Genomic DNA, 25,364 nt, shown 5'->3' on the forward strand with positions numbered 1-25,364 from the left:
AGACATTTTTGTCATTAGATTTTTTTTTTAAACTCAAAACAAATTATAAACCTAAAAATGGTAATATCTAAATTACCGGGTTTTATTTGAATTAGAAAAACAAATTCCATTATTTAGCATCAAGCATCACTGATATTATTTAGCATGCACTGGAAAAATGAATACGACTGAATAAATCTAATCAATAAAATTGAGACAACAGATTACAATCAACATTATTAATTAAATTTAACAAATTAGAATTGAGTAATAATTAGACGCCTTATGATAACAAGCAGAGTCACTGAAGGAGGAAACTGTAATTTTTAAGTCACCATTATGGTGATCAGTTTGTGTTTTGGGCTCTTGACCCTTAAATCATTAACTTTAGATGTTGTTTGCCTGTTATACGTGAATTGACAGCCAGAACAAATAGATGATCTGATGGTGTTGGTTGTGTTTTAACATGATCATTATGTCAGTAATTAATTTGGTAAATTTTTACTCAATACTAATTTTTAATTAATGACATTGATTGTAATCTGTTGCCTCAATTTTATTGATTAGATTTAATATTCAGTCATACTAATTTTTACAGTGTCTGTTTTTCCGAACCCGGTCTCATCCCAAGACGTCATATAACGTTTTGGGACGTCTTTTGACCATACGTCAATATTCGCCTTTTTAGGGCCCCCTTAAACGTCGGTAGATGAGGTTATGGGATCCTAACTCTACCCCATACCTAAACCTAAACCTAACCCGTCACCTAACTGACGTTAAAGGTAAAGCGTCAGTTGTATGACGGCCCGGGATCGCCATCTACCGACGTTTAAGGGGGCCCTAAAAAGGCGGATATTGACGTATGGTCAAAATACGCCCCAAGACGTCATATAACTGACGTCTTGGGGCGTATTTTGACCATACGTCAATATCCGCCTTTTTTATGAGACTGTGTTACAACACACACACACATATATATATATATATATATATATATATATATATATATTAAATGGTTAGCTTTTAAGTAATTAATTTGGTTAATTATTACTAAATTCTAATTTGTTAAGTTTAATTAATAATGTTGATCGTAATCTGTTGCCTCAATTTTATTGATTAGATTTAACATATTGATTCTATTCATTTTTACAGTGTAATGGGCTAATTGAAGTAATCGCTCTTTAAGGTAACAATTGCAGGTTTTTCATTCATACACTAACAAGTGACAAATGTAAATGAAACACAGTTACGTAGCAAAGAATCAAATTATCAATGAACGTGTTGTGAGGGGCTTCAAGATGATCATTGACGGAGAAGGAGGGGGTCAGTTTGACGTCAGTCAAGAGAAATTATCTCTATAAATAAAGGGCAAAGAAAGCTGCAGATGGAAGTAAGTGAGCACTCCCAAGAGAGCAAAATAAGATACCCTCATCTGTCCCGTCCGCGCGTCATCTGAATATGCCGAATTCAAGCGGCTCCACATCTTCCACGAAGAGCATCCGGAGAGCTGCGTCTGAACTCGAGCGCTCGGACTCTATCACGGTGAGAACCTTTAACTTCAGTGTGCGCTCCTCTTATATAGCTTTAGAATGAAGGACAAGAAAGCAAAAATAATTTGACATTTCCTCCTCGTCAATCTTTGTTATAAAACCGAGATGCGTTTACGCATTAAACTTCATGTAACTTGAAAAGGACTTTCTACGATTACATTAATTCATAGAGATGGGCAGATTGTAACACTTAAGACTCTTTTTAAAATGTATGAATTTCATTTTATCCGAAAACAAGATACCAAACCAAGGATCATTTATTTATCAGTTAATAATAATAATAATAATAATATTGATTAATGTTTATAAATGGAATTATACATTGTATTACACACATATTACTGTATAATATATATATATATATATATATATATATATATCATTTAAAAGTGAGAAAACCTACAGAGTGGCATTTAAGAAGTTAGAGAAAAAAAGTCCAGCATTTGTTTGCAGATGCCAGTTAGTTTGCTATTATCTGATGCAATCAAATTCATATATTTCATTAACTTAATTAATAATTTATTAAGACATAATACAATTAACTTCTTCTTCTGGCATATTGAGTCATATGTGGATGCACCAACACCGTTTTGCTGAGAGTAAAACGAATCTCCGTTGAGAATTACGCACAGCATTACGCGGTTATTAGGCTAGTAAACGCAAACGTTTTGAAAAGAAGTCTTTGAGTGGCTGTAACAGTGGCTCAAGTGCAAATGATTAAGTCTGAGCTATATGGCAGGTTTACATACACTGCATTGAAGTTCTTATGCGCGTTTGGAGATGTAAATCACCTCCATCCGATGTCCAACAGGTAAGCAGGTCTACGTAATTATTTATGGATTGGGTGCATCCTAAAAATGAATAGACATGAATTTGTCGCCTTCAATGATGTGCGGTGTTGTCTTCGAACAGTCCCAGAAGTTTGTGGGAAGGCGGCAGAGTTTGATCGAGGATGCGCGTAAGGAGCGCGAGGCTGCGGCGGCGGCGGCGGAGGTTGCGGGACTCAACGAGCAGATCGTGTTTGAGGAGAGCGATGGAAAAGCCTTGCTCAGTCTCTTCTTCTCTCTGAGGAATTCAAAGAGCCCAGCGCTGTCCCGCACTCTCAAGGTTTTTGAGGTAAGGCAGATGAGATTTTATTTAAAAAATATAGAATACAGTCTAAAAAAGGTGGGTTGTTTGAATCCAAATTTGGGTCAAATATGGACAAACCCAAATATTGGGTTACAAATTTTAACCCAACTTCAACTTTTACTTTCAACTGTAAATTTTTTGATTGCATTTTTGGGTTTGTCCATATTTGACCCAACTTTGGCGTTTTTTAGAGTGGAATGGGTACGAATTAACTGTAATATACACTGTGAATCATTTAAGATCCTGAAAAACAGCGATTTGAGGGCTTCTCTTATTCTCGCGTTATCCTTTATATTTGAAATTATGATGTTTCAAATTTAGCTATTTTTTTCACGTACTTTTGAAATATTAAATATCAGTTATTAATCAATAAGGTTAAATATCAAAATATACATTGACATGAGTTACAAAAAGAATAGAAAACCCCAAATCTTTGTCTAACATTTAATCTAAAGCTGTTTTTCTTCATTCTTGAGCAACAATAAAATGCAAAAATATTGCAAATTAAAGGTTCTACTTATTAATGTATGACATTATTTTATATGTAATAATAATTCACATGAGAATATATCATTATGTTTATTATGATATTTATTTAAATGTATTTAAAATGCTAATTCATTTGAAAGTCGAATGTTATTAATAGTTTTTAAATTAATAACATCTTTTGCCTCAACAAACTCTTCATTTCTGCTTATTATTAGTTAGTAATAGTAGATATAGGGTAAGGTATAGAATATGTTAAATCTAATCAATAAAATTGAAACAGATTACAATCAGTATTATTAATTAAAAATAAGAATTGAGTAAAAATTAACCAAATTAATTACTGACATAATGATTATGTTAAAACACAACCAACACGGATCATTTATTTGTTCATCTGGCTGTTATAATTCACATAAAACAGCCAAACAACATCTAAAGTAATGATTTAAGGGTCAAGAGGCCAACTAAAACACACACTGATCTCCATAATGGTGACTTAAAAATGACGGTTTTCTCCTTCAGTGATTCTGCTTGAAGGCGTCTTCAATGATGGCAGTCTTTGACGTCAGTCTGTTTTCCCGATATTTTGTTAAAAAATGTGTAAATTCTACTCATTTTAAATGGTTAACTTTTAAGTAATTAATTTGGTTAATTATTACTCAATTCGAGTTTGTTAAATTTAATTAATAATGTTGATTGTAATCTGTTGCCTCAATTTTATTGATTAGATTTTAACATATTCAATCATTTAGTGATATGCAAGCTAATAAGCAACTATGGTGAGAATTGGTCAGCGTTTTCATTTATTGTACATTTGAGAGTTCACCAAATTAAAAATATGCGCCACATTCATTTCCCGTATTTTCTTTGGGATTTTATTGTAATGTTCAACTACTGACCACCACAGACATTCGAAGCCAAGATCCACCATCTTGAGACCAGACCCAGCCGAAAACCAAAGGACGGCTTGGAGGATCTGGAGTATTATGTGCAGTGTGAGGTGCACCTGTCGGACGTCAGCACGCTGGTCAGCTCTCTGAAGAGAAGCGCAGAGGACGTCAAAACCACAAAAGAGGTCAAATGTACGTTCCTATGGTTGCCATGTTTTTCTTTTCCTTCTTTGAATCTCATTTACGCTTAGTACTTTTGTCTTTCTTCAGTTCATTGGTTTCCCAGAAAAATCGCTGAATTGGATAGATGCCATCATCTTGTCACCAAATATGATCCCGATCTGGATCAGGATCATCCAGTAAGTGTTGGAATGGTTCCTCCAATATATAACTACATTCGATTACCCAAATTTCTTATATGCGTTTTTTTATGTCTTTGCAGGGATTCACTGACCCTGTTTACAGGAAACGACGAAAGATGATTGGAGACATTGCTTTTAAATATAGACAGTATGTTGCAACAGTGTTTATGTTTGCCTCTCTGGACATGTAGGCGCAGATATTTGACTGACTCTTGTCTCTTTCCAGTGGAGATTCGATTCCTAGAGTTGAGTATACGGAAGAGGAGATCGGAACATGGTGCGTTGCGCTGAAATAAACAACCAATCCTTGATGAACAAATTAGTTCTAATTTCTCACATGCAACCAAATGTGTGTGCAGGCGAGAAGTGTACTCCACCCTCAGAGACCTGTACACGACCCACGCCTGTAGTGAACACTTAGAGGCTTTCCAGTTGCTGGAGAAACACTGTGGCTACAGTCCCGATAACATCCCTCAGCTTGAGGATGTGTCCCGCTTCTTAAAAGGTACAAATCAAATTAATTAGACAACAGTGCAACCAGTGCATCATTCAACATGCTATTGAATATAACAAATCATGTTTGGTTATTGGAAATACTCACTTTAAAAAAAAAAAAAACTTTTGCTGATAATTTACTCACCCCCATGTCATCCAAGATGTCTATGTCATTTTTTCTTCAGTCGAAAAGAAATTAAGGTTTTTGATGAAAATCTCCATATAATGGACTTCAATGGGGACCAAACGGTTCAAGGTCCAAAAGACAGTTTCAGTGCAAACTGTTCAAAGGGCTTTAAACGATTTCAGATGATGAATAAGGGTCTTGCCAAGCGAAACAATCGCTCATTTAAAAATTAAATACACAACTTTAAGTTTTATAAGCACAAACGCTCGCCTTGCTCTGTTCTGTGACGCACGTTTGTGACTCTCCTTTTCAAACTCGTTCATCAAAATAAACGAATCTTTTTTCGAGTCATGACTCGAAGGGTCCTCGATGAGACCCTTATTCATCATCTGGTGTCGTTTAAAGTCCTTTGAAGCTGCACTGAAACTCTCATTTGGACCTTGAACCGGTTGGTTCCCAATGAAGTCCATTATATGGAGAAAATCCTGGAATGTTTTCATCAAAAATCTTAATTTCTTTTCGACTGAAGAAAGAAAGACGTGGATATCTTGGATGACATGGGGGTGAGTAAATTATCAGCAAAAGTTTTTTTTAAAAGTGAACTACTCCTTTAAGTGTTTCGGAAAACACCTCAGAAACCACCTAGAATACCTTAGCAACCACGTCAACCACCTAGCAACACCCTGGCAACCACCTATAAGTCAACAATAACACCCATAGCAATGCATTAGAAAACAGCCTAGTGACCCAGAAACCATCGTGTCGGCCCATGGATTCCACATTTACCAGATGTGGGCCGAATTTGGGCCAACATTATTTTGCTGTCTGGTTCTACCTACAACACCCTAGCTACCACATATCCCTAGAGGCCAATTCACACTGCACCGACAAACACAGACCAATGCCAAGAGTCACCAGATCATAGCTCATCACTTCTCAGATAGTCTAATTCTGATTCAACATGTTCAATTGCTGGAAACAAGCTCCTGACCAAGTTACCGCATGTCCTGATTGTAACGATTTAGCCGATAGCCTTTTTTGTTTGTTTTTTGTTTCATATTTTGTTGATCCTGGCACAACATTCCTGTGCCAAAAATATAGTCCTAACCCTATCCCTACCCCTAAACCTAACCCTGCCCATATGCCTAAAATAATAAGGAAATGATCGGTGAATAACACTGATCTAGAAGCACATAACCCTGGTGGTAATCTTAAGCTTGACGTAAACCATAAACGTGTCCCTCCAATCTAATTGATTGACTGCAATGTTGTACCAGGATCAACTAATGGCGCTTTTCCATTACTAGTACCACTCGACTCGCTTTTCGCTCCGTTTTCCATTGCAGACAGCACCGCCACAAATAGTACCCGGCCGTCATAGCAACCCGGTCTCATCCCAAGACGTCATATAACTGACGTTTTGGGACGTCTTTTGACCATACGTCAATATTCGCCTTTTTAGGGCCCCCTTAAACGTCGGTAGATGAGGTTATGGGATCCTAACTCTACCCCATACCTAAACCTAACCCTAAACCTAACCCGTCACCTAACTGACGTTAAAGGTAAAGCGTCAGTTGTATGACGGCCCGGGATCGCCATCTACCGACGTTTAAGGGGGCCCTAAAAAGGCGGATATTGACGTATGGTCAAAATACGCCCCAAGACGTCAGTTATATGACTTTTTGGGATGAGACTGTGTTAGTCATAGCGACGCCTTTCGTTCCTCAAACTCTCACTGGATCCTCTATTCGGCAACCAAACAAAGGAAAGTCTGCACCTCCTCGTTTGACCACGTAGCAAGTTTAGTAACTATCTCTGGCCAAACTATTTCAAAATGGCGGGGTTACATATATATATACATATGTACTGTATATTTATAAAAATAACAAATACTTTGTTAATTGAAAAATATCCATACTAACATTTCAGTATTTTGAGAGTGTAGACAAAGTTGATGACATCATTTGCAATGCTTCATGGGAGTGGGTGGAGATCTTTTGGCAGGTATCGCTTGTTTCGACTCTCTGATTGATGTAATCTTCTGAAGAGCATCATGGGTAATGCAGTTTTACAACAGAAATTCTGCTGTTGCGCATGATTATTTTAAATAAAAAAAAATAAGCTGAAATGTTTCGGGAAATACCATTGATTAACAACTTTGTAGCTCACAGTAGATCTGTTATTGTTTAAAGTTATCATTCCAAATCAATTTCCCTTCAGAGAACATGAATGGAGTTATCACACCCAGAACCCGACTGTTGCACAGTCGCCGGATCAACTACCCAGAACACCCTTGCAACCACATAGCCCATAGCGACCACCCAGATGATCCTCATGGCAACCCCCTAGCAACCACCCAGAGCACCCTAGTAACTGCAGAACAATGCCATAGTAGCCAGTCAGAACAACGGGATAGCAATGTCATAACAATTACCTAGATCACCCTAGCAACACCTTGGCAACCACCCACAACTTCCTCACAACCACTTGGCACACCTTGGCAACGTCATAGGCATTTCACAGCAACTACACACCAAAACCATGGCAAACACTCAGGAAACCTTACCGTCTCCATAACATTGTGCTAGCTAGTAATGCCTTAGCAATCACCTTTGCAACCAATAGAAACTACCCAGAACATCCACATAGCAACGCCCTAGCAACAACCCAAAATACCCTAGGAATGACAATGGCAATACAATACCTCTCAGAACACCTGCATAGAAATGTCATAGCAACACCCTAGCAACCAGACAGGAGGACGGTGATGAGTTTGGCACAGTCACAGTCTCTCTCTCTCTCTCTCTCGCTCTCTAATGTATAAAGAGCGCACAGGTTTCCAGCTGAGGCCAGTGGCAGGTCTCCTCTCCGCACGAGACTTTTTGGCTAGCTTGGCCTTCCGTGTGTTCCAGTGCACGCAGTACATCCGGCACGCTTCCTCCCCCATGCACTCGCCTGAACCGTAAGAGACACAATGTCACACATTTTATATTTATGAAGACACTTCCTGTTTATTAAACATTTGATTTACATCCAGATTTAGGTTGACTGCCTAGTACACGCTGAAACACATTGCAACCCATTAAAATTGAATGTCAAATAAAATCAACGAGCTTGTAGTGAAACAGGAGTTCAACATAGTACTTATTACAGAAATAATACTTTTTAAAAGAATGTACTTTATTTAAAATTTTACTTTACTTTACTTTATTTAAAAGAATATACTTAAGTTTTTGGACACTTAACTGCATGTTACCTGAACAAAATTATAAACGCAACACTTTTGTTTTTGCCCCCATTTTTCATGAGCTGAACTCAAATATATTAAGCCCAGAAGACAGAGACAACTGTCTATTTCTGCAGATATATTAGTCTATATACGTCATTCAAAGTGGAAAACTGACGCTGCCGGCTGCAGATACACATAACGTAAACAAAGCAGCGCGTGCTTACCGTTATGAAGATCAATCCTGCTAAACACTTTCTTTATTCCACTCCGCTCACGTTAATATTGAAATATTCGCCAAGGAACACTCAGGTAAGAAGACGTAACATATTCGCCAAGGCTGTTCTTATTTTTTTTTTTTCAGTGTAACTACAATTTAATTAACATATACACTTAAAAATGTAACTTAAACTTTTTACAGTGTCCTTGTTACATAGTTACATGCGCTTACCAATAGCAATAACAGTAAAGTATGCATAATAACATACTGTAACTAACCCTCAACCAACTACTAATCCTACCCTAACCCTATACAGTAAGTACATGTAGTTAATTAATATTAATCAGTACTTAAATATATTATTACAATGTAACAATGACATCTTCAAATAAAGTGTAACCGTAGGTGTCTTTGTTACCGTGTAGTTATATATATATATATATATATATATATATATATATATATATATATATATATATATTAGGGCTGTGCAAAAATTAATTGCGATTAACCGCATCCAAAATAAAAGTCTGTGTTTACATAATATATTTGTGTGTGCTGTATATAATTATTTTGTATATATAAATACCTGCATGCATGTATATATTTAAGAATTATTTGCGCTTAAATTCTGTATATATAAATAAATACATAATCTATATTGTATAAATATAAATATTTTATATATGAATAACACATTTTCTTAAATATATACATGCATGTGTGTATTTATATATACAAAATAATTATATACACTGCACACACAAATATATTATGTAAACACAGACTTTTATTTTGGATGCGATTATCGCAATTAATTTTTGCACAGCCCTAATATATATATATACATATATATATATATATATATATATATATATATATATATATATATAGTATATATTGGTTTCAAATATGGACAAACCCAAATGTTGAGTTAAAAATGTAATTTAAAATTTTAACCCAATTTCAACTTTCACTTTCAACAGTACATTTATTAAACTAAAATTTTTAACCCAACATTTGGGTTTGTCCATATTTGACCCAAATTTGGGTTGAAACAACCCAGCATTTTTTAGATTGTAAGTACATTTAACATGGACAATGTACAATGGTATTACTAAGAACACAAATTTTGACTGACATAATAAAGCATATGTATCTAATTACAAAACTTCATGTGTGTGGTTACATTAAATTAAATTTTAGTTCATTGTAAATTGTCAATATATTTTGGCAGTACACTTTAACCATATTTCAAAGACAATACAGTTAAAAGTAATGAAAGTAATGATGAAAATGACATATAACATTATTCTTAAGTCCTACTTTAGTGCGGGTAAACAAAGTAAAGTCTGCTTTAATGAAAATGATGGCACAGTATATAGTCACAAATAATCATAATTATTTTGTATCTTCTTTTCCATTCCAGGGATTGCGTTCATGAACTTCTTGGACATGTGCCGATATTGGCTGATAGAACATTTGCACAGTTTTCTCAGGTAAAAAAAAAAAATATATATATATATTTTATGTACAAATCCCATAATTCCTTACATCTTTGATCTTGGATGTATGTCCTGAAATCTCTCTGTTTTCTCAGAGTATTGGCCTGGCCTCTCTTGGAGCTTCTGATGAAGATATTGAGAAACTGTCAACAGTGAGTACAAAGTGTCTCATTAAGCTCTGCTCCTGTACACTAGAGACCCTGACTGTGTTTGTTCTGAATGTGTGTTCCAGCTGTACTGGTTCACGGTGGAGTTCGGACTGTGCAAGCAAGGAGGGAAGATCAAAGCGTACGGAGCAGGACTGCTGTCGTCTTTCGGAGAGCTGGTGGTCGGTGGCGTTTATCGAATGAATAGTTTTGGCTGCTTTTTATGATGAATGCATTTGACCTTTAATGTTGGCCAATGTTCTCTCAGCATTCTCTCTCAGATGAGCCAGAGAGACGGGAATTCGACCCCGACATTGTGGCTGTTCAGCCGTACCAAGACCAGACGTACCAACCCGTCTATTTTGTGTCGGAGAGCTTCATAGTTGCCACAGAGAAACTGAGGTGAACTGCATCAAAAATACTCTGTGCTGTAGGTTTGCTCATCATCACTGTAAAAATGAACATGCTTTATCTAATCCATAGAATTGGGGCAACAGATTACAAGCAATATTATTAATTAAATTTAACAAATTAGAATTGAGTAATCATTAATCAAATTATTCCTAAAAAGTTAAAGTTTACACCAAAAAAAAAAAAAATGCAGAAAATATCTCACTAACAGACAGACAGCAAAAATTAATTGAGAACTCTTTATTTTATATTATCAACATTGAAGACACCTGATGTTAACAAGCAGAATCACTGAAGGAGAAAAACGTATTTTAAAACTAATCTAAATCAAACACAGATCACCATAATGGTGACTTCAATTTATGTTTTTTTTTTTTTGTAAGTTTTACTCATTTTAAATGGTTAACTTTTAAGTAATTAATTTTATTAATTATTACTCAATTCAAATTTGTTAAATTTAATTAATAATATTGCTTTTAATCTGTTGCCACAATTTTTTTGGATTAGATAAAGAATATTCATTTTTACAGTGTATCATTTACTGTGAATGAAAATAAGTTCTATAGTGGTCCATAAAAAATTAGGATATTCATTGCATAAATTTGTCTGTATTTTATTTGCGAATAATATCAACTGTTACTTGTTTATTTATAAAACAATTTTACATAATGCATTTATGACAACGAAATATATAACAGCGAATAAGTACATTCTCGGTAATGAAAAGTTAAATTATGAATCAAACTGAATATATATATATATATATATATATATATATATATATATATATATATATATATATATATTACGTTGTGTCAAACTAACTAATTAATTATATTAGTTAATAAATAGTCAATAAAACAAATGATCACAAATAAAATAAAAATAGGATATTACATACATTTGCATCGTTTTTGTCTTTATTGTTTGCAATCAAGTAATATACGGTTTGTTACTGGTACAAACTTTTTTTGTTTTAAAAAGTTTTTCATTAAAAAGTTCATGGACATGTAATGCATTAAATATGTGAATGAAACATTCTAACCCTAACGTCCAACTTTTTAATGAACAATTTTCATTCATAATTTCTCCAAAATGAACAAGACCTTTGGTTAAAATATTAATGAAAATTCAAGGCAAATTGTATATTTATAACTAATTTTAAATGAATGCTATCATTTCATCACCACGGGACATGCCAACTTTTAAAAGTATTTCATTCATTCAACTTATTTTACTCTATAAAACTTAACTTAGTCAGAACTTATAAAATCTAGCAAGTATTTACTAATACAAGATAAGGAATTTACTGCATTTTCCAACACTAACACTATCCAACACTATCTCACGACCAATTCGTACGAATTCGACGCATGATTAAAAGGTGTCTAATTCGTAATTCGTACGACCTCACTCGTACTAATTCGTACGATTTGTCTAAACCCACGTGATGGTTAGGTTTAGGGGCGGGGTCAGGGGTAGGTCATTCGTACGAATTCATACGAATTGGCCAATTCGTAAAATATGTACAATTTAGCAAAATCGTATTAATTCGTACGAGTGAGGTCGTATGAATTGTTACGAATTAGCCACTTTTTAATCATTCGTCGAATTCGTACGACTTGGTCGTGAGATCGGGTTGCACTATCTCACGACCAATTCGTACGAATTCGGCGCATGATTAAAAAGTGTCTAATTCGTACTAATTCGTACGACCTCACTCGTACTAATTCGTACGATTTGTCTAAACCCACGTGATGGTTAGGTTTAGGGGCGGGGTCAGGGGTAGGTCATTCGTACGAATTCATACGAATTGGCCAATTCGTAAAATATCGTATTAATCGTATTAATTCGTACGAGTGGGGTTGTATGAATTGTTACGAATAAGCCACTTTTTAATCATTCGTCGAATTTGTACGACTTGGTCGTGAGATCGGGTTGGCATTTTCATGTAATTTAAAACTCTCTGCTGTTAAATAATTCCTGGTGTTTATAACAACAATAATAAAACTATTTCTTTAAACAACAGAGCGTACGTGATGCGCATCAAGAGACCGTTTTCTGTGCGGTTCGACCCGTATACAGACAGCATAGAAGTGCTGGACAACCCTCTGAAGATCCAGCAGGGGCTGGAGACCATTAAAGACGAGTTGAAGATCCTCACGGATGCCCTGAATGTGTTGGCTTGATTCTGTCTCCAGGAGCCGAACGACTCTCCTGTTCCTCTCTGCTTCACATGTGACGTCTCATTGTTATGCTGTGCGTCTACGTCTACATCTGCTGCTACACTGACGTCGTTGCTTTTAAAACTTCATGTTGGAACTCTATACCAGAAAGCTTAAAGGAATAGTTCACCCCAAAATGAAATTTCTACCATGTCGCTCCAAACCTGTATGCGTTGAGACGGCGCTGGCGTTGGTGTAGAACATCAAAAAGATATTTTGAAGAAAGTCTGTCAACAAACGGTTTTGGTTCGTATGGACGAAACATACAATGAAAGTCAATGGGAACCGAAACCAGCATTCTTCAAAATCTTCTTTCATGTTCCACAATGAAAGTCACACAGATTAAAAGTCACACAGATTAAAAGAGGGCGATTAAATGATGACAAGTTTTATTTTTGATCTCTGGATTAATGGATCTCTCTGTGATGCTCTACTAAACAAAAGCTGTGTCAGCATGACATGAATTCAATTTTTTTTGTCATGCCCATTGTAAATTAAGCTAATAGGGGGCGTTTATACGACAACGTTTTCAACTAAAAACGTTATATTCAAATTAATTAACCAATCAGTAATACCCTTGATCAGCTCTACCAAACGTTTATGTTTTTTCCACTAAGAAACGAACATTGTTTTTATGTTTTGATTGATACTGTGAAGCTGCTTTGATGCAATCTATATTTGTGAAAAGCGCTATATAAATATACTTGACGTAACACTTTTTACGCATTTCGGTCGGATTCAAAGTGAATGTTTTTGAAAACGATACCATTATCTATGGAAGCTTGTTTCCACCACAGAATGAACAATAAAAAAGGTATTTGCGACTTTTTATCTCACAATTCGGACTTTTTTTTCTGAGTTCTAAACTCAGAATTGCGAGATATAAAGTCAGAATTTTGTAATATAAAGTCACAATTGCGTGTTATAAAGTCAGAATTTTGTGATATAAAGTCGCAATGGCGTGTTATAAAGTCAGAATTGCGAGATATAAAGTCAGAATTTTGTGATATAAAGTCGCAATTGCGTGTAATAAAGTCAGAATTGATTGATATAAAGTATTCTGAGGAGAAAAAATTAGTCTTGTGTTTTCCTTAAAATTGGCCTGGTAACTTGCAATTGTGAGTTTATATCTCACAATTCCGAGAAAAGATATCATTATGAGAAAATGATATCATTTATATATCATTTATATCATCACTAGATATCATTATGAGATATAAAGTAATTGTGAGAAAAAGTCAGAATTGTGAGATAAAAAGTCTCAATTCTGTATTTTTTCTCGCAATTGCGACTTTATTTCTCATAATTGCGACTTTATATCTCAGAATTGCGACATTCTATCTCGCAATTGTGTCTTTATTTCTCACAATTCTGACTTCATATCCGCAACTTTATATCTCGCAATTGCGACTTTATTTCTCACAATTCTGACTTCATATCTCGCAATTGCGACTTTATTTCTCACAATTCTGACTTCATATCTCGCAACTTTATATCTCAGAATTGCGACATTCTATCTCGCAATTGTGTCTTTATTTCTCACAATTCTGACTTCATATCCGTAACTTTATATCTCGAAATTGCGACTTTATTTCTCACAATTCTGACTTCACATCTCGCAACTTTATATATCGCAATTGCGACTTTATATCTCACAATTGCGAATTTAAATCTCGCAATTGTGTCTTTATTTCTCACAATTCTGACTTCATATCTCGCAACTTTGCAACTTTATATCTCAGAATTGCGACTTTAAATCTCGCAATTGCGACTTTATTTCTCACAATTCTGACTTCATATCCGCAACTTTATATCTGGCAATTGTGACTTTAATTTCTCACAATTCTGACTTCATATCTCGCAATTGTGAGATAAAAAGTCACAATTATTATTATTATTTTATCCAGTGGCGGAAACAAGCTTCCATAGTTATCGTCTCTTTGTGAACTACAAAATTTGAATTGTGAAAATGGTGACGTCATGCATATGCGAACCATCTATTATGCGAACAACGTGTTCAGTATATAGGCGTGTAGTTTTCTTTACAGAGTGGCAGCGCCATCTACTGGCCTTGTATGAATAATAGAGCGATTTTTAGACGTTTTTGCGGATCATGTGAACGGGATCGTTTCGACAACGTTGTCTAAATCATTGTTGTGTAAACGTACCCTGAAGCTATTGAAGACAAAAGTTATTTATGAAATATCACCAGATTAAGAACTATACAAAAAATAAAAATACAAAAATAAAAACAACTACAATGTATAATTAAATGTGTACAAATTGTATTCTAAATATATTCCTAAAATAATACATTGTGCCGATTCTTCTAAAGATAGAAATATTCTATTATCAACAGCAAATCATTCATAAAAAGAAAACACTGGCCTACTGATTGTTGTACTGATGTTCAACTTCAGAAAATATGAAATATAAATATGAATAGTCTCTGCAAAGTCAAACAGTGCATAAAAAGAAATACCATTGCTGTTATCAGGCATAAATAAAGTTGCAAGAAAACTTTGTTGTGCAAATTGGATATGTGCTATATGATAAAGAAATTATTTAAAAACATCCCAAACTGTTCTTGTGGTTTACTTTCCTGACTTTATATTAAATCAACGTGTTCATAAATGCTTTTTACAGGAAAAGTAAGTTGGTTTCAGAAGACTATTTGCCTGACTGAACCTTAAATAAAACAACCACCACCAGATGGTAGTCTAAGCATATAGGTGAGCCGTCCCACACCAGCACTTTTTGATGAGAGCTTTTATATTAAGGATGGCATAATGACTAGGGATTTTGTAAGGGTCGTGTCATGAGGTTAGAGGTTATTATCGGGACGAGGGTTCTGATTTTGGATCCGAAGATCTACCATTTGAATACGCAACCAACCACTAAATACATTTTAAAAATCCCACAGTGGAATACGTCATGTAGTAAATCAGTAGGTGTAGGATATTACTCTAACGAAGACTGATATATTATAGTAGTTGCACAATTTGAACAATTAAACTGAGGTCACTGAGTTTATAACAGAGAGCAATTCAGGTCAAATATTAGATATTGCTGACTTTACATATTGGCTATCACAAAACCTGCTTTTTACTGATGACCTCTAAGGTTTTGTTCTGGACTGGTTGGTCGGGCAGTTTTATACATTGTTGTGCATGGCAATGTGACTAAGATGAAAATGCAGCTTACTGAATGCAGTGAATGATTTATTGCAAGGCCCTACAGATCTTTTGGGTTTCCTGCTTCCTTCATCTGATGGATAATAGGAGACAGAGGAAGAGAGGTTTAATGTCTTTATAATGGTGCTTCCAGTAACAGAGTGCATTGATAATTCATGCCAGCAGCAGCAGGCCCCCCTTTTTTTCACGCGATTCCGCTATACTTTTTCTTACCAGCAGGGGCGCCATTTGAGTCAAAGAATACAAGGCCATTGCTTTCCTCTAATTTTCTCATCAATTTCTGTTTATCGTCACTTTCATGTCATGTTTTTTTTGGCAAGAAGCTGTTCATTTTACAATGCACGGTTTTGTGATTTCCACATTTTGCCAGTCATGTTTGCCTACGGAATTTCATTGATGATTTCCAACCCTAAAATGAGTTTTCATCAAATATTCAATGGCCAATCCAATCACACCATTTAAAAAATAAAATAAAAAAAAGTAGCTTACATTCATCTTAATGGTCATGACATTAAAACAATGAACAAATTGAACAAATATATAGGAAACTGTATATAATATAATAGACAATAATATATAATAATAATATAATATTATTAATAATAATATGTAATAATATAATTTAATATAATAAGTAAATACAATATATATATATATATATACAAATTTTAAGTACAATTAACTTGGATATTTAAGTCATTTAAACGTAAATTATAATAAACTATTTGAATCCAGTAGCCTATAAGTAATAATTAATTAAAAAAAAAACTGGTGAAAATTGCTTAACTTATTTTGATGTAAAAACATGTTGTCATAACTCATTGATCATAATTTACTGTCCACATGATAATTATGATTTAAAACAATTTCAAAAGGTGTTTAGTAAGGCAGTAGACATTTTGGACCCAGCATTTCATATCAGATGGAGACTAGTGTCCACGAAGAAAAACATCATGGCCCTTATTGCTTTGCCAGGTGATGGATGACATTTCCAAGTAATTCAATCAAACCAATTTAAGTTCAATTCAAGTCGAGCTAATTCTTCATTATCCTCTCAGTGCTCTGAATGGTTAGCCTGTAAAGTGAATTACCATCATTACAGCCACTATTCGCGTGAAGATCGATAAGTCAGGTGGATATCAGAGGAAATGACCGCGTAAAGCGTTTCGTCTTCACTCCTTATCATCCTTTCCATTGTAAAATTTTACACTTCGACTGTCCTGACAGAACTCTGTAGGCTACACTGAGACCGATGACGTGTAGGTTTCTGAAATGTCGAACGTTTTCTGTTTATTTAGGCTATAATATATATGTTGATATGTCTGAGGTGGTGTTAAAATAGTTTGTGAAATAAGGTTGCAGCCGTCATCATTTTTTAGGAAAGCATAGCCTATTTTTTTTTAATGCTCATTGACCTTTTTGTGATCTGGAATTCTTGGAAAACTGCTGGAGAGTCACTGACTGACCACCTCGAGTTTTACCTCACGGACATTCGCGCGAGAGGGGCGGAGGGGGGGTGTTAAGGGGCGGGTTTGGGTATATAATACTTCTCTCACAGAACTTTTGCCTGTCGCCTGATTTTTGGGACAGCTCCACACAACATCCTAACACCAACTGGGGAAACTAACAGACCTTTTTCAACCAAATACAACAGCACCGCGTATTTTTATTATTTTTTTTACGTTGCCATGGAGGACCAACTAAAACATCATTCTGTTTGCCATACCTGCTTGAGAACAGACAGTGTCATAAATAAGGTAAAGAAAATATTTTGACAACCTTAAGGAAATCTTGGACACATCTGAAGATATTCTCTATTTCATTGGTTTGAATAAACATCAGAAATTGACACGTTTGGAAACGAAAGAGATTTTAGATGCAGTCTTTTGCACGAGAGATGTTTTTGACACTGTAAACCGCTAACAGCTCTAAACATCTTGACAGCTCTAAATGTGAACTATAAAATATTACTAACATTTACATCATGAATTTCGGACAAGCAATGTGTAGAAAAGCGCTTTACAAATAAAAAATAAATGTACTTGACACTTCATTCAGTAGCTATCAGGGTACGCGCGCACGGGGAAGAAGTTGCGCAAGGGGGCGACAGCACTTTAAATGAGCTGGTTTGGGGAAAATTATATGCTGAGCTGTGTGGAATGAGATAGCTGGGTATGTTCAGCAGTCTTGCAACTTGTTGAACGTTGTGTAAGAGTATAGCTTAAATAAGGGAGATAAAAGCTCTTTTTGACGTGGATATCTAGCGTTAATTAAAAGGTCGATGCATGCAAGTACAATCACAGCGTGTTTGAAGAATTGCATTGGCGATTTGGAATGCACTGAAGGAACTAATGGCTATTACCAGAGGAAGTTCGTAAAGATAATGATCTGCAGGACTTTAAAATATCATCTTTTTAGTGCTACTTAACTACAAAATGCACAATTTCCCCATGCAGGGTGTATTATTGCATTTAGTGAATTCTATGCATCAAAGAAAGAAATAAAACGGTAGTTACTCAAAAATGGGAACTCTTTTTTTTTTGTTGATGCTAAAACAAAGGCATTAGAGAGAGAAAAACACAATTCCCGAGTTGCATGTACATCAAATTGTGAACTAAACTGCATGCTTTCCATTCTGTACATTGACTGGTTTAAACATTGTGATCAAGCAAGTCATGCATGCAGACTTTGTGTTGCATTACTAAATGCCTTGATGAAGCTAATTATAGTTGTTTAGTATTGTGTTATCGTTATAAAAATGGCATAAAAAACAGCTTCATACATTCCAAATCTAAACTAACTAAAACACATTATCTTTGCAGGTCATAAAGATGTACTGGTCCGTACGGATGCCCATATGCATACTGCTTTTAACCCTGTCTGCCTTCGAAGTGGCCTCAGCTGAAACGTTATGTGGTGGAGAGCTGGTGGACGCGCTACAGTTTGTCTGCGAAGACAGAGGCTTCTATTTCAGTACGTACATTTGGACATCCCTTTTCTCTGGTCGCAAACCCTGCCAATTGCGTGTCGCGAACGGCCAGAGTTACGAGCGAAGTCTCTGCAGATTGTGCTGACTGAGCGCATTCTCTCGCGATATCTGTGATTGCATATGAAAGGGATGCTAAATGAGCCACAATGGCCCGGTTGTTTACTTGCACATTCCGCCAGGGAAAGTAATAGTACCCAAGTGGCATTCCATTCACCTCTGCAGAAATGTTCCCAGGCTACACTCAATTGAAAAAAAGTTGTTTGTCCTCTTACACGGCTGGATGGATTGAGACAGCTTCATTACTAGTTTAGCGTAACAGATACTAACCGATTGATTGGCGTTAGTTCCGCGCGACGAGCGCCGGATCGTTCGATCCAGATCCGTCCGTTCACGGAGAGGGTCGAGAGCACGACTTTTTAAATATTTGTCGTCTTCCTCGCGCCAGCACTGACAAAACAGACAAGGCCTTTGTGTTCTCTTGTCCACAGAAGCCTAACTACCCCGAAAGATCATTATCCAATTTGGGCCAGCGCACATTTCCCCCCCTCTATCCACCAGATCCACTCTTCAATGTTTCCCATCCTACAATCAAGAACTCCCTTTCAGATCATTGCGGTTGTGAGAAGCGGCAATCGTTCGCATAATATTTGACTGAAAATCAATTGTTCCTTCCTTTTCCCCGGTCTGGCTCCCCCACCTCCATTACTGTGTCCTGTATCTTCTCTCTTTCGTGCCAAGTCTGTTCTTCTACCCCTCCCCCTTCCTCTCTTTCATGCTCTCTTTATCTCTGCTGAGCTGGCAAAGGACAAGGTCAAAGGATATCCACCATTTGCTCATCCAAACATAAGCGAAGACTTTTGCCCTCCAAACACTCTAGTTGTCTTATTTGCATGCCTTCGGCCTTCCGCCCGCCACTGGGATCCGTGTCGCCGGGTTGTCGGCGAATTCTTCGAAACAGATTTCGAACGGCTCAATTAGACGGCATAACGAGATCAGTCCGGGCGAGAAAACAAATAAACAGACTCCATTTTATGCCACAGATTTTGCCTTTATTATATACCGCAGATGCGCCCCAGTCAAAACACAATGAATCGATAATGAAATCTGCTTTGACAATGGAATCAGGCCACTGGAGCTTGATTTAAATTGACTTGTTTGTAGGGTTTTGTTAAATGTGTTTGCATGTTTAATGGCAACTGTTTGGAGAGTTTGAGCCAAATCTCTTCTTCTTTCTTGTTAAAACAGACAAAACTAGCATCCCCCCAGTCTTAACTGGTTTGAGATGGTCAAATGGCTTTTCAGCATGGCTATGTTGGTGTGCAGCTGGATCTCCAGCTGAAAAAATAAAATAAAAAAATAAATCCGTCTATGCTAGTTTGCTCGTCTGTTGGCTGATTTTAATTAGGGATTTTTTTTCCCCAACTTTCAGCTGTTCAGGCTGGATTACCCAGCTAAACACCAGCTTTTTCATTTTCGCAAAAATAATGATAATCAAACCAACTTAGGCGTTCTGTTTTTGACTATGCAATGGAAGTCAATGGGGTCCAAAGCAACTGACTTTCACTGCATGGGCAAAAAACTGGTTTTGAGCACAGGTTTGCAATGACATGAGGACATTGGGTGAACTTCATCATTTTTTACCCAGCTAAACACCAGCTTTTTCATTTTCTCAAAAATAATCAAACCAACTAGAGTTACCTGGTCAGCCAGATGGAGTATTTGTCATTAAGTGCCCCAAACTTGGGAAACCAGCAAACCAGTTTAGGCCTGAATAGTTCAATCAACATTGTATAATCCTGTCAACATTTACTTCCCCTAATGACCTTCCAAACCTGTATGACTTTCTGGAATACAAAATAATACATTTTGAAAAACTGTTTTTGACTATGCAATTTGAAGTCAATGGGGTCCAAAGCAACCGACTTTCACTGCATGGACAAAAAACTGGTTTTCATCACAGGTTTGCAATGACATTGGGTGAACTTCATCAATTGTGTCTATTCTCTCCCTGTCATCCATAAACGTATTTTATTTGTATCTCTGCAGGTCGACCAACTAGTAGGTCGAATAGTCGGCGTTCTCAAAATCGTGGGATTGTGGAAGAGTGTTGTTTTAGCAGTTGTAACCTAGCTCTACTGGAACAATACTGCGCTAAACCTGCCAAGTCAGAGAGGGACGTTTCAGCCACATCCCTACAGGTCATCCCGGTGATGCCCCCATTAAAACAGGTATGTCGACCGTGGGAAACAACAACACTTTATCACACCCGCACCATCTTGATTGTCCTGTGCTTTCTGCCAAACTTGTCCATCCTGGCATGTGGGTTTAAAGAAAACAATGAGCCAGAGTAAGGAACTAGTAAGCAAGTATTGCTCTAAAACTGCTGACCAAGTGGAAAATGATATGATAGTGAAGTGAGCGGTCATATCAAGGTTGACATTTTCCTGTAGATTTACATCACATACTTGGATTGGGTTACAAAACAAAATGACCTGGATGTTGACAAGCTGGTTGGTCATTGGGGGGTATTGGATAGCCCTTTAAATAACATCTGGTATGGATAGGTTGCCCAAAATTCATAATTTCCTCAACATCATGTCCTTCCAAATATATTCTTCTGCGGAGCACAAAAGGAGATATTTTGAAGAATGTTTTCCATATAAAGAAAGTCAATGGGGTCCAAAATAACTCTGACTTTCATTGGATTGATTTTAAAAGTAGGAGACTGTTTGGAATGACATGCGAGTGAGAAAATAATAGTAGATTTTTCATTATTTTTTTGGCTGAACTAAGACTTTAAAAAAGACGAGGATTGGGCAAGAGAAATTCAAATGTTGTCTTTGTACAGTAGTTAAAGGAGTAGTTCACTTTTTAAAAATCTTTTGCTGATAATTTACTCACCCCCATGTCATCCAAGATGTCCATGTCTTTCTTACTTCAGTCGAAAAGAAATTAAGGTTTTTGATGAAAACATTCCAGGATTTTCTCCATATAATGGACTTCAATGGGAACCAAACGGTTCAAGGTCCAAATGAGAGTTTCAGTGCAGCTTCAAAGGGCTTTAAACGACACCAGACGATGAATAAGTGTCTTATCTAGCGAAACGATCGGCCATTTTAAAAATAAATAAAAAAGTTAAAGTTTTATTAGCACAAATGCTCACCTTACTCTGTTCTGTGATGCGCGTTCGTGACTCTCCTTTTCAAACTCGTTCATCAAAATGAACAAATCTTTTTTCGAGTCATGACTCGAAGGGTCCTAGATAAGACCCTTATTCATCGTCTGGTGTCGTTTAAGCTGCACTGAAACTCCCATTTGGTTCCCAATGAAGTCCATTATATGGAGAAAATCCTGGAATGTTTTCATCAAAAACCTTAATTTCTTTTCGACTGAAGAAAGAAAGACATGGACATCTTGGATGACACGGGGGTGAGTAAAATATCAGCAAAAGTTCTTTTAAAAGTGAATTATTTTTGGCAAAATATCTGCAAAATCATTAAAATTTTGCCTCAAAACTTTTGAGTTTAAGAGAGTTTAAAGTCATTTTCAGAGATCTTCCAAGCAATCGTAGAAGATATCTGTCAAGTCAAGTCACATTTATTTACATAGCGCTTTTTACAATACAGCTTTACAGAGATTATTGAAAATCGGTGAGAATTTCAACCTGTTTCTAACACTTGTATTACTTTCGCAACAGGAGGTCCCAAGAAAGCACGTGACCGTGAAATATCCCAAATACGACGTGTGGCAGCAGAAGGCCGCCCAGAGGCTACGGAGGGGCATCCCTGCCATCCTGCGGGCCAAGAAGTATAGGCGGCAGGCGGAGAGAATCAAGGCCCAGGAGCAACTGCACCACCACAGGCCTCTCATCACACTTCCCAGCAAGCTGCCGCCCATCCTTCTCCCCACAGAAAACTACGTCAGCCACAAGTGAAACCAGGATCATTTGCACAGAGTCGATAAAAAAAGACTTAGGGGATCAAAGCTTTTTGTCTCTGACGTCATTTCTGTGGCAGTCCTCAACAACCCTTCTTCCTTCCCCACCAGACGTGCTCACACGCTCTTCGAGTTTCCATTCTTGCTGTTTCGTTCACCGACAAAAAGGCAAATCATAAGCGAGAGGTGAAGAAGCAAAAGAAAGAGCGAAGAAGCGGCGGAACGTCGAACGTTTTCGCCAAGTCCGGAGGACGTCAGAACGCGAGGAACAGCTAGAGCTAGCATGAACGAACCCATTCCACTGCATTCTCCCGAGACAAACGTATCTCTCTTTTAGTCCTTTTTAAATATTAGTTTGCACCTGTAACTATAAAGGGACATCCACACTGTAAGGAATTGTTGTAAAATTAGATTCCTGTTCCAGCACCTTGTTAATCACAAACGAAAAGCAGAGAAGAGTCTGCGAATTGCACATCGCCACGGATTACGTCAAAGTTCTTGTTAAGTAAATAAAAAAGGCACTATTTTTTTATGGACTATGAACATGTAGCTCAAAAAATGTCATGGTGCTAGCTTTGGGAATGGACTCAAAGGAGAAGGGGTTGACAAGCATGTTTTTTTTTTTTTTCCTTTGAAACTTTATTAAACTTTCCGTTTTAAGGAAAGTGTGACTTTGGAAAGAGCGAACGAGAGCATATTGGCCGCGGGGATATCAGATGCGTATACGTAAGACACGCGCGACGTATGCCTTGGGTCCCGGAAGGGATCACGTTCAAACGCCTGGACGTGAAGAACTCGCCTCCTTTCGAGCGTGGCTGCACAAAACCCCTGCTTTGCACTGCAGGAACATTGTGACCTTGAAAAAGTGGGATGTTTGTATTTTCTATGTTCTATTTCGTGAAAACGCTTCAAGGAAAAAAGAAAAAAGAAAAGAAAAAGAAAAGCCCAGTTTGGTTTCTGGTACCGTGACATTGTTGTTGTTGCAAAATAGGCTTGTGTTTTTGTAACGTTATTTTACAGTTCTGAAAAAAAAAAAAAGGCACAAATATCAATTCAAAGGGAAAAAACGCAATAATGTCAACTAACATATATTTTAAACGTTTATCCGTAGTATTCACATGCTTTTGCCTGAGAAACAAATACTTGAATATATGTAAAACTATATATTGAATAAATATGGAAATATATATTATAATTAGTTTCCAGGGACATCATGTAATATTCTTTTAGTCTGAGCTGTATCTTGCGTAATGAGCCGCCAAGCTTCTTTTTGTTTGTTTGTTTAAGTACAAATATGGGCACTGTATAAAGGCATTATTTATTTTGTTATAAAAGTATATATTAAAATCAGTCCAAATACAGTAATATACATAGCACTGATGCTCAACTGATGGATTTTATTTTATATGCTCTCTCTTTTTTTTCCCATTTTACATGTAAATGCTTTTTGTAGATGCTTTGTACCAAAAAACATTTTCCTTTTTTTTTTTTCTCCGTTTGGTTCGCCACAGAGCTATTTTAAAATCAATATTTTAACAGCAGCTGTAGCCTGGATTGCTTAGACATGTTGTAATACAAAAATAGGCACATACTCAGAATACTCTCTCTCTCTCTCTCTCTCCCGCATGGCTTTTTAATCTACCAAATGGATTTCTGTTTGTAAAATAAAACAAAAACAATTAGAAAAAAAAAATAAACGCGGTCTCTATATTCCACTATTGTACACAAAACCACTACAGTCATTGTTGTATCATCATTTTTCTAAGGGATGCCATGTTTTGGGCGTTGAGAAGAGTCCGTCCCTGGTTCAATGTTTGTTCTTGTTGCTGAGTAATTGAACTGCAGTCATAAGTTAAAGTAAAAATCCATTATGATGTCACAAAGAGTGGAATGTTCATCCCTTGAATCTCGCCATGCCCTAAATCCTCTTATTTCCTTCAAGTCCTCCATGTATCTTCATCTCAGTTGTTGAAGGGCTACCGTACTTATTTACCCTAATACTCAGGAAATATCAGCGGATTTATGTGAAAAACCCAAAACAAGGCCAGTTTCTCAAACAAGGACAACAAGCTAACATCGTTTCTTGTACACTGTAAACAAATATTGTTGGTTTAACTTAAAAAAGTAGTTCATTGAAATGGAAAAAGTGAGTTAATACAATGAAGGAGATACTCAAAATTATATGTTATCTGAACTAAATAAATTAAGTTGATTTGACAAAAGAAAAAATGTTGTGATTACTAATCATTAAAATATTTTTTTACAGTGTATAAGCCCCATCTTAAGGTCAAAAACGTATACTAAAGTATCGCTTAGTATCTTGAAACCTAAAGGTCTAAGTGCCTGGCCTGCGGTGTATCCCTTTGCCTTGATAATCCCAATATTTATCTGATTCATATCAGTTGTGACAGTGCAATTATTATAATTACTATCATTATTTGTATTATTTGAACATCCAATATTTCCAGGGGCATTGCCATTTGTCTATT

At 36.3% G+C, this 25,364-nt stretch overlaps 2 protein-coding genes across 2 annotated transcripts; both read left to right on the plus strand.

Moving 5' to 3' along the window:
• The first annotated feature begins 1,307 nt into the window (after positions 1-1,307).
• On the plus strand, positions 1,308-15,330 carry th (tyrosine hydroxylase). Its single transcript, XM_039663117.2, has 13 exons — positions 1,308-1,521; positions 2,442-2,645; positions 4,057-4,231; positions 4,310-4,398; positions 4,482-4,549; positions 4,628-4,678; positions 4,761-4,906; positions 7,850-7,985; positions 9,899-9,968; positions 10,070-10,126; positions 10,207-10,302; positions 10,389-10,522; positions 12,561-15,330. The coding sequence occupies exons 1-13, from the start codon at positions 1,438-1,440 to the stop codon at positions 12,718-12,720; spliced, it is 1,470 nt and encodes a 489-aa protein (XP_039519051.1). The 5' UTR covers positions 1,308-1,437; the 3' UTR covers positions 12,721-15,330.
• Positions 15,331-17,517: 2,187 nt separating this feature from the next.
• On the plus strand, positions 17,518-23,567 carry igf2b (insulin-like growth factor 2b). Its single transcript, XM_039663169.2, has 4 exons — positions 17,518-17,707; positions 18,773-18,923; positions 20,986-21,167; positions 22,637-23,567. The coding sequence occupies exons 1-4, from the start codon at positions 17,639-17,641 to the stop codon at positions 22,871-22,873; spliced, it is 639 nt and encodes a 212-aa protein (XP_039519103.1). The 5' UTR covers positions 17,518-17,638; the 3' UTR covers positions 22,874-23,567.
• The last annotated feature ends 1,797 nt before the right edge of the window (positions 23,568-25,364 follow it).

This window comes from Pimephales promelas, chromosome 25, assembly GCF_988280905.1.
Source record: "Pimephales promelas chromosome 25, fPimPro1.hap1.1, whole genome shotgun sequence".
In the NCBI taxonomy this organism is placed as follows: domain Eukaryota; kingdom Metazoa; phylum Chordata; class Actinopteri; order Cypriniformes; family Leuciscidae; genus Pimephales; species Pimephales promelas.

Excerpts from the sequence above, each read along its gene's own strand:
- th (XM_039663117.2), top strand. The coding sequence starts at position 1,438 with ATGCCGAATTCAAGCGGCTCCACATCTTCCACGAAGAGCATCCGGAGA. Across the intron at positions 4,679-4,760 it reads GAAGAGGAGATCGGAACATG|GCGAGAAGTGTACTCCACCC; the intron begins GTGCGTTGCGCT and ends ATGTGTGTGCAG. Across the intron at positions 4,907-7,849 it reads TGTGTCCCGCTTCTTAAAAG|AGCGCACAGGTTTCCAGCTG; the intron begins GTACAAATCAAA and ends TAATGTATAAAG.
- igf2b (XM_039663169.2), top strand. The coding sequence starts at position 17,639 with ATGGAGGACCAACTAAAACATCATTCTGTTTGCCATACCTGCTTGAGA. Across the intron at positions 17,708-18,772 it reads CAGACAGTGTCATAAATAAG|GTCATAAAGATGTACTGGTC; the intron begins GTAAAGAAAATA and ends TTATCTTTGCAG. Across the intron at positions 18,924-20,985 it reads AGACAGAGGCTTCTATTTCA|GTCGACCAACTAGTAGGTCG; the intron begins GTACGTACATTT and ends GTATCTCTGCAG.